At 40.7% G+C, this 17711-nt stretch overlaps 1 protein-coding gene across 1 annotated transcript in view; it reads left to right on the top strand.

Annotated features, from left to right (window-relative positions):
• cdh2 (cadherin 2, type 1, N-cadherin (neuronal)) overlaps window positions 1-17711 on the top strand; it is a 45376-nt gene that overhangs the window by 12074 nt on the left and 15591 nt on the right. The window contains exon 3 of the mRNA XM_057352768.1: window positions 15625-15833. Within this exon, the coding sequence (XP_057208751.1) occupies window positions 15625-15833 (209 nt within the window). The remainder of the gene's footprint in view (window positions 1-15624; window positions 15834-17711) is intronic.

The following is a 17711-nucleotide window of genomic DNA, read 5'->3' as shown; positions in this document are numbered from 1 at the left end:
TCCCTTTAATGGACATGTAAAAATGCCAAAAGGTTTGTGTGCGGGTTACTCTCAAGGGGTAGAGCATATCATCGGCTCCAAAATAAAAACACATAGATAACTGTGGTATGTCCTCATTTAGATAAGCTAAAGAAACGTGTGTGTGTGTGTGTTTACAGGAGTTAAGATAGTCTGCGTTAGAGAAGGGACAGCTGGACCGGCTTGCGTCCAGCTCCGGTTTGTTTTAGGTTACTGCAGCATCTGAATGAATGCTCTCCTCTTGTTGTTTATGATTACCCACTTCCCCTCATTTTCCTTCCCTTCACACCTCTGCATCTGCTATCAGCTCACTTGCCTATTTAGGTGTGTCAGCAGCTAAGCGAGGGGAGAGAGTGTGAAGTGGAATTCTTGCCTTTTCCCGTAAGATGGAGGGATATATTTGGATTGGGGTAAAGCTAGCATGACCTTAATACAGGACAATGGATCGCAGCTGTGCCTGATACGAGTCCGTTTTTTTCAGCACGCACACAACAGGAGAGGAAGACGATGGCCATTAAAAATGATTTCTCTGGTGTTTAATGAGAAAGGACATTAGCTGGTGCAGGAGTTAGTGGGTGCGGGAGGTGATAATTGGACCGGCTCATGTGATTTCTCTTCTCACGCTTAAAGGGACAGGTTACCAAAATAAGAATATGTCATCATTTACTCACGCTTGTGTTGCTTTAAACCTGTATTGTTGTATTTCTTCCCTAAAAGACAAATGGTGTGAGGCAGGATGTCCAGACAGCCATTCAATTGAAGTAGATAGTGACTTGGTGAATGTAAAAAGCATCATAAAAGTAGTGCAAATGACACATCAAAGGTTGATGCTAAACCTGCTTTGTGGGTGCTATATTTAGTTTGAGCATTACAATAGATGTGTATTTCAGTAAATAATGACTTAAATGTTACGTTTGTTCATTACACAAAGCTGTCGTTTGACTTTGAAAGTCACTTTTATGGTGTTTTTTTAGCATTATAAATCACCATCAACTGATGTCTATTACAATAATGAACCATGGTTTAACTATAGTAAGCATAGTAACACCATAGTAACCACACATTTGCTATGGTCTCACCACAGTAACCATAGTTTAATCATGGTATTAATCTAAATTGTCGAATAACAAAACAGATACCCCACGTTACTATAGTCAAACCATGGTTAAATGTGTGAAAGTGTGAAAAACTCGTTTTGCAAACATATCATTTTGTGATTTAGTGAAGATATAAAATAAACATTATAAGGGTAAATAAATAATAATATAATGTTCATTCTTGGGTCAAATATTCCTTGTAAACAACCAACAGCAGGGCAAAATTCTTAAAGGAATAGTCCACCTTAAAAATTTGAAAACCTTGTTGTCATTTTGAACCTGTGTGATTTTCTTTCTTCTGCAAAACACAAAAGAAGATATTTTGAAAAATGTCGGTAACCAAAAAGCGTTGGTCCCCATTGACTTCAATTGTATGGAGACAAAGCCAAAGTCAACAGGGACCAACAGTTTTCTGTTACCAACATTTTTCAAAATATCTTCTTTTGTGTTCTGCCGAAGAAAGTCATGCAGGATTGAAATGACATATAAATAGTGACAGAATTTTTATTTTTGAAGGTGAACTATTCCTTTAATGCGACGTTCCTCCGAGGTGCCGTCTCAAGATCTTACAGCGCTGACATCATCTCAGTCTGTCCGTCTATTCTCAGTGTGTGTATGTGTCTCTCTCCTCATGTCTCATCGTCCCTGATATAACCGTCTTTGTGTTGCATTGTCTCACACGGCTTTGAAGCATCGTTTACTAGCGTACGCTCTCGCCGTTTTTACACACAGCCGTTCCTCAAAGGAGAGCGCCTTTGTGTCTTTTGTTGCATTCTCTGTCTCCCCTCTTCCAAGCCCCACTTTTATTTCACTATCACCTTTCGCTCTTTTATTGCCAGGGTACTCTATTACCTGTGTGAATTCCTCGCTTTAACACGGTACCGCCCATGCGCAGCAGCGCTCTTTAAATGCCTAAGCACGCAGGTCTGTGGTAGAGGACCATTGCGACTGCTATTACAGCATTTCCCATATGGCCGGAGAGGTGAGAGAGTGGTCTTCCCTCCAGCGAGATTTATTGGCCCCATATTGATGTCCTTGGGCGTTGCCGATTGATTTGACATGGCCGACATTGTTTCGCAAGCCTGGGGGGAGGTGTTTTGCGAGAGCATGTGGCCGAATGAAACTCTATTCCTTGGCTTTTCAAAAACCCATCCCTTTTGCTCCTGAGCCGGTGGCCTTGTGGTTGCCAGGGGCGACCAGCATGGCGCTAGGCAACCTGGCCTAATTCGTCCCATTTGGCTGAACGCCGTCGTGCTGGGACTATTGTTCCTGAGTCAACAGAAAACTTGCTCGTAAAGAGCGAGGTGCAAACGTGACCGCACAGCCGGAGACATCTTCAGCTTCTACTACAAATCAAAAGCGCATGCATGTTTGATAGTTCGGAGAGCTTGTTACATCTGCACATAGTTATGCAATTTGAGAATTTTGAAATACATCTCTTGCTTATTTTTCTTCTGCTCAGTTGGCGATAATCCTTACACACACACACAGAAATGTACGCATACCTCCTAGTACTCGAACACATATCAAAGTACTAAGTCCACCCTTGTCCACAATACTGTATCCCACTGTCTCCCCAGCTGTCACTGTTTACACGAACACACACACACACACACACACACACACACACACACACACAGACTGACATACTTATGCTGACAGACATAAATTACAACAGGAACAAAATGGAATCAGTACTTTGCTCACAGCAGTTTAAAGATGCTAAAGTCCGCTAAACCAAACACACGTGTAACTTTATTCCTGAGATTTGCCTTTCTGTATTCGCAAAGACAAATCGCTCAGGCGCACACACTCACACACACACTGCGGGGCTTGGTTATTTGGGTCAGCGCCTGTACAAATCTCATTACACTCCAGTCTGCCATCCTGATGCATTATGGGTAATGTAGTCGTGACCCAGTATTTCAAACAACACCTCGGTGCGACCATTACTTTGTCTCTTTCCTGTCTGCGTGAAACTCAATTTGCCGTAGTTCACTGCAGGTATACTCTTTCTCTCGCCGTGTCTCACGGTGCTCTTGTAAAATGGTGGAGTATTGAATATCTCACAGAGGAGAGTGGGTAAGGAAAGCCGATGCTCGTTTCGCGATTTATGTGTGTATTTGAAACCTCCGCAGTCTCAACGGAATCACGTTTCATGCGGTGCACGCGTATCGGTGTCACACCTGAGGACAGGTACTTCACGTCCTCACACACCCACCTCCGCTGACAAACACTCTGGGGCCACAATAAGCATGTTTCTTCCTGAACTGCAGGATCTAATGGGCATCTGTTACAAATAGGAGGTTATGGATTTCTGCTGGAGAAGAAATCAATATCCACAATTCTCTACCCCTCACCACATTGAAGTGTGTGAAGAGTACGTCTGTGTAGTAGCAAGAGTGGTTTATTCACAATTTGGTTTGCATCGTATTTGTTTCAAGAGCTTATCGAGGTCGCTATGCAGATTTTCTGCAAGAAATATTACAGAATATCATCCCCTCGGGGTCAAATACTAATGTGATTCTCTACAGTGTTTGGGGTTTTGTGTTGCACTAGCTCTTTGAATCTTCCAGCGTCTTTGTTGTTTTTTGTTTGCGGGGCTGCACCTTTATTGACACAGCGCCATCAGATGCGGTTTTAGCGCCCTCACGGTAAGATACGGCGTGTCAGATGAAGAGATCAAAAAGCAAGAAGCACTCTTAAAGAAATAACGCCTGGATGGCAACACATGCCACGCACACACGCACAATGCATTTAATCTGGGTTTGAGCTCAAATCACTGTTATTTTCCGGGAACTCAAGATTTGAGAAAGTCTAATCCCGCTTTTGTCTTCTTTTGTTTCGCAGTCGGTTGTTTCAATCTGCGGTTTTTAAATGCAGATTAAAAGAATCAGTAAATAAATGCGCCCGGGCACACGCACGCCAGCAGGTACACAAATGCAGAGATGTATTTAGAAGGATTGAGATTATACAATGCGTTAGTGTCTCTGTTTTATATTAAATTGCGGCTCAGACATTGGTTCAGTATGAAAGATGTTCTAACACGCAGATCGTCACATATTGTAATTTCACAATTTGAGAATGGAGTACGGTTTGTTGAACAATCTTCCTAAATGAAAGTATCATCTGCATTCAGGCCTGTGAAAGAGTGTGCAGATGTTTGTAATTATTTGCAGTTTGTTATTTCCTGTCAGTCTGATACACAATGAAGAGCAATTACAGTGGTCAGTCTTACCCGAGGGAGTCTTCAATCGCTCCACACACACACACACATAATCTGAAGCCTTTATAATCTTTTCCTCCCTTTATCAACCTTCAATTAATGTTTCCTGTGGTTTACCATCCATGCCACTTTAAACACCAAACCGGCAAGTTAATAACCTCAAAATATTAGTCCTCAGATTGTCCGCTTAGCTTTCTTTTTTAGAGGTTTAGGGATTTTTACAGTATTCTTTCCCAGGCCTGAAAAAGTCACACAATCATTATAAACGAAATATGAATTTAGTTATGATTTAATAGAGCAGTTTTATATTTCAGAGAATGAAACTTGCTAACAAGAAATAGTCATGCAAATGTTATTTCAGAAATATCTATCATACTAAATTTGAATGACTGAAAAGTACTTATCAAGTAGTGTAAACAGCTGGAAATGTCATGGAAATTTGTTGGTCTAAAAGTCTCGTCTTCTATTTGATGTGCTATTCTTTTACTAGAAGTCAACATGTTTTTTTTTCTTTTTTTTTCAGCTTTTGTTATAGAACAATTTGAGAACCCCTCCCTCCCTGAAAAAATCATGTTTGCTATCTTTGTAAATACGATGCTTTGTCCTGGTAGATTAGCGCAGTACATTAGTGTTTTGCTGTTGCCTGTTGTACTGTTGTCTGGATATTATTCAGTGAACGATGAGAAGTCTTAAATTTGGCCTAGCTGAGTTCTGTTTATTTTATTACAGCCTCGTCAGATCACATTCAATGGAACCATCCAACATTTAAATAAAGCATGCAGAAGCAGAGAGATGCTTTAAAAATATATCTTAAATTCTGGTCATAGCATAGTTAGCATAGCATGGCATTTTTCTGATTAAATTGACAGATCATTATTTAATATATCGTACAAAGTTTTTAATTTGTAGTTATTTTAATTGTCAGCTGAATGCTTTGGAGGGGCTCAGGAAAAATCTGGAGGAGCAATGCGCCCCAGACCCAGCCCTGATTGCAAAGTGGTAAATGTGAAGCTCGTCAAAGCTGTTTTTCATCAAGCCTAGTTCTCACAAAGCAAATGTGTACTGAACCTTTCTAAATCTCTAAAAACTAGATCTTTTCTTCATCTATTCATGCTCTATTAAATGTAAGTTTAATATGTGTAGTTGGAAGTATTACAGCATGTACGGGGATGGAAGGTTGCTACTGTAATGTCTGTCCATTGATGCGTAAATGTTGTGACCCAGTCAGCGTTCCCAAAGGCAACATTGTCAGAAAGGCCATTTTCTGGGGTTTCAAACCTAAATAACGGTAATTCACATGGATGTTTGGTCGCACATTCTAATAGACTCCATTTTACAGTGCAATTATATGAAAAAAATACAGCACAATGTGGACAACATGCAATAATATTTTTATTTTCATATTTGTATTTATTATTTTTTACATGTGTAGTCTGTAGTTACACATCATTACAAATTAATTTACCTTAAAATGTAAGCGTGGATTCAATAAAACCTTACAAAATGGTTTCATAAAAATAAGCCGGGAATAGACACATGCAAAATTACTTTTTATTATGGAGCCATTTTGCAGCGACACGGTCTGATGTGTTTTAAACTATTTCTGGTTAATGGTGAGAGGTGAAGGTGTTGAAACGCCTCTGGATATACACATATTGTGTGCATAATATTAGAAAGAATATTAAGTTTAACGGCTGGAATTCTCACGAAGGCTTAAGATATGCTTGCCAATTAGACAAAGATCTTAAAAACAAGATTTTCGAAGCACTGAAATTGCGTTTTTTTTCTGTGTGTGGCTATGTGTGAAGTGAAAGAGCAATGGAATGTGCCGGAATGGAGTGGCGTGGCGCCCCTGCCATCTGCCGAATGTGTGCTGGTCTGTGCGCGGTCATAAATCCTAAGTGTCCACAGACACCAGCAATCTAGCAAGGTCACAGGTTATAATGACATTGCACGCATGTGCATCTGCACAAACATACACACTGAGCTTTATGTCTGCGCTGAAAAATTAATGATTGGAAAATAACCCAAAAGCCCTTAGTGCTATTACCCTATGATTCGGTTAAGTTTGTAAGTGACAGGGCCCAACGAATGCTAGGAAATATTGTTTTCTCGTTCAGTATTTCACTTTTCATTCATGGATCTGTTTGGCCGATATTGATGTTATTGGACAGAAGCTAACACATGTTTTGAATGTCAAATGTAGTGGGTAGCATTCTGGTGTATTGTGGTGTGTCCCTTATTTGCATGTTTAGAATCAGTGTTATGTATAAAACACTACTGAACAACATTTGCAGAAATTCAAATTTTATTCAAACGCTAATCTGTGTTTGCACAAAGCAACCAAGTGACACTCACAAAAAAAACACTTTGGGGATGTCAAGGTGCAGCGGTGGTATTAGGTGATAATACCATGGTATTGTGATAAATACCATGTTTATTGTATGCGTATAGCAATTAGGGTGCCATATGCCATTTACACAGTATTCATTAGTTTGGCACATGGTATTTATATGGTACTGAAAGGTATTTTAAAAAGTACCGTAATCATAGTAGGACGTTTCAACACTTTTTTTGTTAGTGGACTCTGCAGTATTATGCACAAATTAAAAACGGCATGCTGTTGAACCGACAACGCATTACATTGGTGTGATAAAGGCAACAGGCAGAAAATGAGTGTAATATTAGTGTTCTCTCGGCATGTGTTTGAGTGTGCATGCATTTGCATGCGATCAAGTCATTTAACAGGTTGAGATTGAGCCTAATCAGGCGTGATATTCGGCGTGTTCTTTTGATCTAAATTAAAAATCTCAGCAAATGAGGAAAGGGAGAGGAGGATATTTTAAGAGGGTTGATGTCAAGGGAACGAGCTATAACTGAAGTCATGTCCTGCCTTTGTGTTACAGTGCGAGCAGTACAGTATATTGTGTAGTAGTAGCATACATTTGAATTGATAATGAGAAATTCAACAACAAATGGTGAATTGTAAAACCTCAGTTTTAGATGTGACTTTATGGAAGTAAAACATTTTTAAATTGGAAAGCAGTTTCAAATTGCTACAGGGCAAAGATGCGGTGGAAAAGATATACAATTCAGAACACGGAGGTACTTTATATATATATATATATATATATATATATATATATATATATATAACACTTCAAAGAAGCTTGTGAGCATATAGTTTAATGTGGTCACATTGACGTGTCGGGTGCTTTGTGACAGATGCTGTTTAATGCACATGAGAGGTTTTTCCCCCAGCTCATAACTTACATTTCACGGTTATATTCTTAATAAATAAAATCTGACTGTAAATGTTCAAAATTCAATGGAAGCAGTTCCATTTTGCAAAAAGCTCTCCCGAACAACAAGCATGTCACCATTAATCCTCAGACTGACCGGATCATTGGGTCAGCGCGTTGAACTCTGATTCAGTCTGTTCAGAAACGCTCAGTCCAATTTGAAAACCAGATCAACCGGTTCAATGAAAAGAACGATTCATTCGCTGATCCGGCTCTCACGTTTCTCAGGTCACACAAGTCATATGGACTACTTTTATGGTGCTTTTTAGTCATTTAGCCATTCAACTAACAAACTCACTACAAAACTCTTTCTGTTTGTAACAACATTCAGGTGGACAAATAATGACATCGTTTTTATATTTGGGTGAACTGCCCCTTTAACAAAAAAGCACGTGAAAGAAACTGTTACTCACCATTAGTATATTTTGGCAACTTATCAATAGCCATTTGCTCATTATGGGAGCTACACATGTGCCGCTTTCCAAAAGAGATAATAAATCCTTTCACGAGCTGAAAAATCCTAACAGTTTAATGTAAACTTTAGTTTTAAAATTGATTTCGCTCCCGCTGGCATATTTTCTCCATCATACGTGCGAACGTGTCTGTCTTTTTATATTTGCAGCGGTAGAAGTGCGTTCGAGTTAAACCTAAGTTGCCATGCACACCGAGGGACGTGTCTGAGCAATGGGGCCATTAGAGGAAATGCGGCCTTAGAAAAGTCATGGAAAAAGGGCAGTTATAGGCAGGCGGTACAAAAGGCAGCCATGCTCAGTGCAGAGCGAGGTCCTAAGTGGCACATCCATCTGAATTGCTTCGCAGAAAGACTCAGTATGTCTTGGAGACCGTGAAACTCCAAACGACTACATTAAGACAGCTATTTTACGCTGCCTGTTGGGGGTGGGGCTCTAAACAAAACTATTTTTCCATTACTATCCTCATTTATGTCATGCTGCTACTAAAAGAGAGCAAGATGCCTGTTGGGAGAGAAGAGCAGAGACACTTAGAGTGGCTCAGATGTGAAGTCGGTGTTGAATGCTAATTGCTAATGGCTGAATAAGACTGCTTACAGAGCACATCACACCTCTGCTAGCTCACCACATCAGCACCTTGGCTTGAATGTGTCTTCTGTGTTCTCATATATTACTCGCTGCGTTTTTGAGATGTCTGAGGGTATCGTTACTCCGTCGCTCTTGCTTGAAATTGCAAACGGTTTACTCTCAAGTCAAGAATGGTTTGGATGATTTTGAGGAGAGCGTGAAGAGCAATGGACTCCTCTCAGAGGCGCCTCTAGTACCTGATTATCATCTCGCATACATTCCCATAAATTGACAAACGCACGTGCATGCGCGGGTGTTCTTCTAACCTTCATGGCACCTCATTCGTGACTAATTTGGAATGCTGCACATAGGCGACAACTCTATGCGGCACACAATAGCACTCCAGGCTGTCTGGTTCAGTGAAGTTGGATATAAGCATGTTGCTAAAATAACGTGCAGTACTTGAATATGCATGACAGACGATCGGAATAGGTAAAATAGGCAATGTTTTATTAGACCCCTGTTGAAAAATTTAGTTTATCTAAATTAATTTTAGTTTCTTTTTTTACTATTAAATAGTAATATATTTGTCCACATAAAATACCGGGTTAACCGGTCTTTTATTTTGGCAGGTTGTCGGAAGATGCTTATTTTCACTCAAACAATAAAATGTTCTTGAAATAAACTCTAAGAGCAACTCTGGAGATGAAGTTCATGTCTTCATAAAGCGCAGACGCAGACAAATTCATAATTGAGCATCACGCGTGTAGCACGTTAAACTGTGCAGTTCATTCACTCAGACACGCAGAACACCCAGATGACATGTGTAAATAACAGGATTCGGCATTCACTAGTCCGCATCTAGTTTGATGGACTCAATGCAGCCAGAAAACAAGTTTCACTCGCAAAATAGACTAAAACTAAGTAAAATAGCAGTCACCATTTCAATAACCTATCACTTATTTATCAGCATGAGAAATACGTGTGAGCATGTGAACAGACTAAAATGCGTGTGTCTCACGGTGAATGCGTGAGACTTTAGAGCCCTGTAACATGAATAGAGTTTAGCGGGCTGTGCGTCAGTAATAACGGTCCGTGGGGAAACGCAGTGCTCCGTGTGTACTGTAGTTAAATGGATTAAACGAGGCTTCGAGGCAACAAAAATTGCCTCGATGATATTTTGTATTCGAATTACTAGAGTTACTCGAGGAGTACTTTTTGGTGCTGGTTTGACCAGCTAAGGACCAGCACATGACCAGCTGAAACCAGCATCACAACATACCAAACCAGCATATGCTGGTTTTTTCAACAGGGTTTTTGTATCTATATTTGTTTGTTGTTGAATAAAATGTCGGTTCAACCACCATTCTGGATTCATTTCTACTTTATAAGTTTATAGGCCCTTAAAATGACGCATTGCACATTTAGCACAAATGAATTTTCATCACATTGGTCAAGGTGGCAGAAAATGAATTTATTTATTAACTGTGTATTATTAAGATTACAAATCAATTATAAAGCTATTATGTTCCTTGCTGTATTAATGTTAGTGAATCAAATATTTCATGTTGGTTTGCGCCACATCGTCAATACTAACACCAGACATAAATGTCAGGCCCTTCAGATGATAAAAATGAGGCTGATCTACATAATCAGGTCTAATATATTAAAAAATCAATAACACCAAAAACGTAACACACCAAATCTGGCGGAGAAGACGTGGTTTATGGACTGAAGACGCAATCAAATCTCTTTGAAGGTTCTCTTCATCCGAATCATATTGCCGTTTGAACATCCGTCCGTATGTGTCCTTGTTTGTCGAGTGCTTTCAGAAACAACACGCAGAAGCTCCCCCAGATGCAAGTGAATTAATTTTAAGCAAACTCTGTCTTAAATTAAATCACCCTTATAATTAAATTAGCTTTCACTGTTTTTCCCTTAACCGTGTTTACTCTGGAGACGCGATGAGTAATGCAGCTTTTATGTGCCGCATTAAGCCGCACTGCCAGTTCGAGATGCCGAGAGAGACCGCGTCGAGAACAAAGACTTAACACGAGCGAAGACACTGTTTTCTCTGTTTCTCCCGTTAGAAGAGCACGGCTCAGTAATGGAAGCAGACAGCGCCGTAGACGTAGAGCCCCTCGCGCCCGAGAACACCCTCCCTCCGCGCTCACGAAAAGTGCACGAGGAAATGCAGCTGCAGGCGAAACTGGTGCAGCCATCTAATAAAACGGCCTTCGTGAAGCCAGACCGTCTCACACACACACATCATCTCGGCACCTAGCTCACACCTGCCGGTCTTCAGCTATCAGGGAAATCACGTTACATTAAATGCATTACGTGTTGCCAGGGGCCAGGAAAAAGGGAGTCATTTAATTTCGATTGGCGGGAATTAAACAATACGGGGCCGCTTTACGTGCAAGGACACCGAGACTACCAATATTAAAGATCAGATAAACATATTAATTGCTTGGCCCCTTCAGGCAGTCTTTATCTAATAATCAGTAATAAGGTCTCATTGGTTGCCATGTCTAATAATAGTGACTGACTAATTTAGCCTACTGTATTTCCCTGAGAGGTCCTTACATAATAAACGATGATTAACAGACCGGCCTAATTGCTATAAGGCAAATCAACAATTTACCTCACGCAACTGCAACACAACACGTGCACGTGACAAATCAAACCTCCCTTTCACACATACAGTCTTTACTGGTAAATTGCAAGAAAATTGCAGTTAACAGATCATGTGTGAACAGGACCTTTACGGTAAATCGGTACTTCCAATTTTCCAGTAATAGAAGTAGTAACATTAGCGGCAAATTCCAGTAAGTGGCGATGTGTGAATGAAGAATGAAGATTACCGTTAAGAGCACGTACAACTAGTGTTGTCAAAAATATCGATATTTCGATAAGTATCGATACTGAAGAATCTGAAACGGTTCCAATACCCATGTCCCATGTATCGATATCAGCTGCGCGTTCCCGCTCTCTTTCTCTTTTCCGACAGTGAGTTAACGCACACTGCACGTGAACGCATAACAACAGAGCCCCGCCTCCTCTCACATACTTGACTCGTTTGTGGCAGTTAAATCGTATTTATGTTAGAGAAAAGATGGCCAGTCTCAGTAACACATCTGGCGTGGTGCACGCTCGTTACGCTTCCCGTGTTTACCATAGCGATCCATGTATGTGCGCTGATCAATAATTTTATCCACTCGTTTTATTCGCCCTGGTTATATGTTGTTTATGTTAGTACAGAGTCTCCGCAACAGTTCTCATGTTTAATGCACACGTTTGTCTTTATGTGCGCTCATCAATGATTTCATCCACTCGTCTCGTTCGCTCCGGTTAATTTGATGTTTGAAATAATGCTGGTGCGAGTAAAGTCTCCGCAACAGTTCTCGCGTGTGATACACGTTTGCACTTCCGTGTTTACCATCGCGCTCTATGTATGTGCGCTGTTCAATGATTTCATCCACTCGTCTCATTTGCTCCGGTTAAACGTTGTCAATGTTAGAAAGATGTCCAGTGCGGAGTCTCTGCAACACTTCTTGCGTTTAAGTCTATATGTGCGCTGATCGATGATTACAGTATGGGCCTATGGTGAATAAAAGCCAATTTAGCCAAATAAAAATGTAGGCTATTAACTAATATTAACGAACAATGAATGAGCAATACATTTGTTCAAGCTCCCCTGTTGAAAAATCCAGTATACTGTATGCTGGGTAAGGTATGTTTTGATCGATGCTGGTTTGATCTTAAACCAGCTAAGAACCATCTTAAATCAGCATATGAACGGTTTAATCCAGCACAAACCAGCAAACCAGCATCAAAACATACCAAACCAGCATAGGCTGTTTTTTTCAACAGGGTCTGGTCCATTAATACTGACAAATACAACTTTGATTTTAAATAGTAAATGTATTCGTAAAATTAAGATTAGATTAACAATTAATAAGTAATGTAAAAATATATACCTCATTGTCTAGTCTTGTTCAATTTAACTTCAAATAAAATTTAAAAAGGCCTATATTGCTATTGCTTATTAGGGCCTTATTGCTATGGCAGTTTATTCCCCGTGGTATCGAAAATGGTATCGAATATCGATATTTTTTTAGGTATTGAATCGAAGTTAGAAATTCCAGTATCGTGACAACACTACGTACAACGCATGACGCGCTGACTGCTTTGGCCCAATCATAACACTCAAACATTTCTGGACTGAAGTTGTTCAACACAGCGCCAAACATTTTCTCATGTATTCGCCAAACTGCTCACGTCCCTCGACCTCGTGCACTTTCTGTGTATCTGTATGTATGAACATTACTGTTTCTGCTTGCAGTTTTTTTTCTTGCGTCTCTGCATTTGTCCTCATATATTTCAAGTCAGTTTTAAAGTTTTCTATCTCCATGTTGTAACGCAAAGTTGGGATGTGTAGAGAAAGAAGTCAAATTACCAGAGAGAAGGACTGACACGAAGCAGAAGCTGTAATACTTCCTTCGAGTTTATCAGTCATCAGCATACATGCAGATTCAAGTGACAAAACATAAAAGGTATCCAACTTCGGTCACAGAAACAGAAGCCGGCGGAGCAGTTCTCTCATCTCACGTTAGTTCTCCCCCTTCGTCTTGACATGCCGTCTCACGCATGCGCAGATCTTTATTACATATCTATCTATATATATATATATATATATATATACTGTATATATACTGTAAATACATGAAATGACCGTACACTGTCTACTCTGCACGCGGGCAGCACGGCGCAGTGTTGGGTTAAGAGCAAGTGTATGACCCAAACTTCAACAACAAGTTCGTTCACAGCAAAATCGCCAGTGTTAAAAATGGTCAAATTAACTCTCACAGTGTATATATAAGATATTGCTGTGTTCGGATCACACCCCCACCATATTTTCAAACATAACTCCGGTTGTATTGCAGCTATAAGGAAACGTCCGCTTGATGACATCATATTACTGGTATTTTGAGACAGCTGTGTGAACGCGTAAATTAATAGAATGCCATTGCTTGTGTGAACAGCACATTTGGGTATTTACTATAAATTTACCAGAATGACTTTACCAGTAATTTACCAGCATTGCTGTGTGAAAAGGGCTAAAGACACGGCCGAAGAGACAAATGTGCAGCCGTCTGTGAGAAAGAAATGTAGTTTGTGCCGACTAGTGAGAGCAGCCATTCAGTGCAAGACCTTCAGGCATTTTGAAAATAGCGTACTGTGCCTTAATAAAGATTTATAAGCTTCAACAGTGTGTGGGACTTTTATTTGATTTTTTTCATTGTATTGACTGTCCTTCACACCTGCTTACGGCTGCCCGGGTGTTTGAGGTGCGCTTATTTATTCAAGCTTTTTTTACATTTATATTGAAAGTGATAGTAAGGGAAATCATGGGTGCAGAATGGGTGAACGTTTACAAGTGCTGGTTGACCCTAATGTGTCAGATCGTGTGTGCTAGCCAGTAGACCGCAGCAGTGCAGTTTTTATTTCCTGACAGGACCGCAGGATTTCCACAGACTTGAACATTTTTCAATTGCGACCGCCACGTCTGACAAAGTCAAATACGTTTTTGAAAAGTTATGTATTCTGCGTAGTCTACCTCATTGCTTTTATAAAACGGTTACAAATAACACATCATTCAAATAATAAAGCCAAAATATATGTGTCAGTGCAACTTTCATGAAGTCAAATCACGTGAAGCCTTCCTTCAGCTGAAAAAAATAGTCCCTGGTCAACTGTGAACAGCAAAAGAATGGTTTGTTTATGTTGCTAAGGGTGGTTGCTAAGAGCACTGCGCAGTGATACACAGAATCGTTGGGTGCAGCGGTCACACAGTAGCTGTGCTTTATTGTGAATAAAACACAGCTAAACAATATTTCATCGAGCACAAATTGCGTTTAGTAAAAACAAACTAGAAATTATTTTTTTCTTTTATTTTTATGAATATAAAGTAGCAATGACAACTCGCCACAAACCTCTTTATAGACCACTTCGCAAGATGTAAAGCACTTCTGTTTTTTTTCTAATCTTACATATATAGTGTTTTGTTTGATTCTGTTATGAATGTTCTGTTTGTTGTATTTTTGTTAAAAAACTGAAACAGAAGGTGCTTCTAGACCAGCTTTGTTTACATTTTCAGAAGTGAACTTTAAATTGATTATATTTTTTCTCTTAAATATGATCTCCAAATATGGAAAAGTCATGAAAATTATTAAACTATTACCGTAAATAACCACACACACACTGCAGCTCTGCCATTTCATGTTAACTCGGAGCGAGAAATCACGTGCGTCCACCTGAGCCAGATAATGAGCGCCGGCGTTCTGCTCCAAAGATGAAAAATGTCAGAGAAATGAGCACAGTCAATGTGAGCTCTATCCCAAACAAATGCGTCCTGATAACGGAGCATCTCTCACTTCTGGGCGTGTAATTGTCTGTCTCTGTTCTCTAATTGCAACATAATAAATAAAGCACATTCATTTATGTCTGTAACCCTAATGCGATTCCCTCCTGCGTCGTGCTGCGGATACCTCTCAACTTTCTCACTTTTCCCTCTCTTTTCTCCTCATCCCTCTCTTTTTTTGTCTCCTCGTCCTCCTGTTCTTCCGTTCCTCAGCACACCTGGGGGCTTGCAGGGGATGTCTCAGCATGAATAATGCAGGAGAGCTTTAGAAGTTGTACCTGCTCTCCTTTCCTACTTTCCTTTGCTCTCCTTCCCTCCCGATCTTCCTAACTCTCTCTCTCTCCCTCTGTGTCTTTCTGTCAGTGTGCACTTTCCATATCTCTCCACGTCCTCACTTTTCAAGTAAAACTATTATTCCCTTGCTGTTGAGCGAGAATGTGATTTCCTGTGTGCTTCGGTTTTTTTAAGATGTTTGCTGTTTAAAAACAAAAGCAGCCTCACACTCTCTCTCTCTTTGCAGTGGATTTCGTGGACTGTGGCAGAGGTTCCGGCTTGCGCTTCGAGAGCGGAGACCCTGCAGATTTTCGGATAGAGGCAGATGGCACCGTATTCGCCGCACGAACCCTGCTGCTCTCCGACAGGAAGGGGCGAGGCTTGGAGATTAAGGCCAAGGACGTGAAATCTCAGGAGCAGTGGCTGGTTCACGTAAACTTCACCCAGCCCAAGCAGGTACGGAAGTCAGACTTGAGCGGCATCGCACTCTTCCTTGTTAGCGCAGAACTCAAACCGTGCATCTGCAAAACACACGCTAATTATAACCGTGTCAGACCGCTTGTGGCGTTTCTAAACTAGCCTCGCGCAGCAATTACGCCATCAAACAGCCATTGTGCGAATGTGAGCTCACAAAAATGTCTCCCTCCATCCGAAGCCCTCTGTGACAAAGCCGGGGCACTAATAAAACTATATTCGAAAATTAGCAGAGCGCTAACACGTTGATAGTGGGCCGGTAATTAATGTTTAACGATGCTAAAGAGACATTAAGGCAGGAGGATACATTAGGCAGTGGAGATCTGGACCCTCGGCTAGGGAACAGTAACCATATGTCTCATAGCCCTGCCTTCTGCTCAGAGACAGGCAGAATTGACTCTTTATTACTGACGCACATGCACACGTGTCACCACCAAGGGGAAGAAGGGCGAGACGAGGGGAGCGAGAGCGAGAGTGGAGTCAGTGGGAGAGAAAGAGGAGAAGGCCAAGATAAGGCTGAGATGGTCAAGGAGAAAAATGAGGAGAGGGTGAAGGGTGTGTTAAGACAGGGAGAGATAGCGGGAGCCCACGAGGGAAAAAAACACACATGTGGGAGACTAATAGGAGATATTAAGGCCCAATCCCAATTCTATTTTCTACCCCTTCGCCTACCCCTACCCTCGAAACAAAATAGCAAGGGGAAGGGTTACAAATTTTCCGCAAAGAAATGCGACACCACTACTTACCAGCAGCCATATCACCCTGTAGCCCAAGACTGGCTGCCAACTGGAGCTAAGCAGGGCTGAGCCTGGTCAGTACCTGGATGGGAGACCTGCAGGTAAAGCTAGGTTCCTGCTGGAAGAGGTGTTAGTGAGACCAGCAGGAGGTGCTCACCCTGTGGTCTGTGTGGGTCCTAATGCCCCAGTATAGTGACGGGGACACTATACCGTCAAAAAGCACCGTCCTTCGGATGAGACGTTAAACCGAGGTCCTGACTCTCTGTGGTCATTAAAAATCCCAGGATGTCCTTCGAAAAGAGTAAGGGTGTAACCCCGGCATCCTGGCCAAATTTGCCCATTTGCCTCTATACATCATCATGGCCTCCTAATCACCCCCTAATCAGCCACTAATTGGCTTCGTAACTCTGTCTCCTCTCCACCAATAAGCAGGTGTGTGGTGGGCGTTCTGGCGCAATATGGCTGCCGTCGCATCATCCAGGTGGATGCTGCACATTGGTGGTGGTTGAGGAGATTCCCCCTTCCATGTAAAAAGCGCTCTGAGTGTCCAGAAAAGCGCTATATAAATGTAATGAATTATTATTATCGCGATACCACTAAATCCTATTGTAATCGATATGCAATGTGTCAATATTTTTTTTAATGCGTAGCTTGTCCGTGAAGCACGTCTTTGGGGTCAGTAGGAAATGCTGCTCGATCTAAAAGCATTGCGAGTTTGAGTCGCTTATAATGTGAAAGTTTTGTAACCGTGTAGTCGACTAGTCTAAAACTAAGAATGGCCCAGAAGGCGGTCCAAAAACTTTGCGTAGGGCCTATGTAATACATTTTAAAGACTAAAGAATGTAGGCTTACTATAATTGATTACTATAATTTAATTGAACTTTTATATAAAATTTTAGTAAAAGTATGTCTATTACACTTAAGTCATGAAACTTAAAATATTTAACAACAATTAATTAAAGCTTAAAAACGAATGTTTCGTTATTTGTTTATTTAAATGATGTTGATTGAAAAAATATTGCTTTTTTTATTATGTCGCAATTTAAGTAGCCTACAAGATATAATTAGGGTAGGCCTATAGAATATCAACAAGATAGCCTACATTATATCATGTTTTTATTAT

This window comes from Triplophysa rosa, linkage group LG15 (genome assembly GCF_024868665.1).
Source record: "Triplophysa rosa linkage group LG15, Trosa_1v2, whole genome shotgun sequence".
Lineage (NCBI taxonomy): Eukaryota > Metazoa > Chordata > Actinopteri > Cypriniformes > Nemacheilidae > Triplophysa > Triplophysa rosa.
This window is presented reverse-complemented; position numbering and strand designations above follow the sequence as displayed.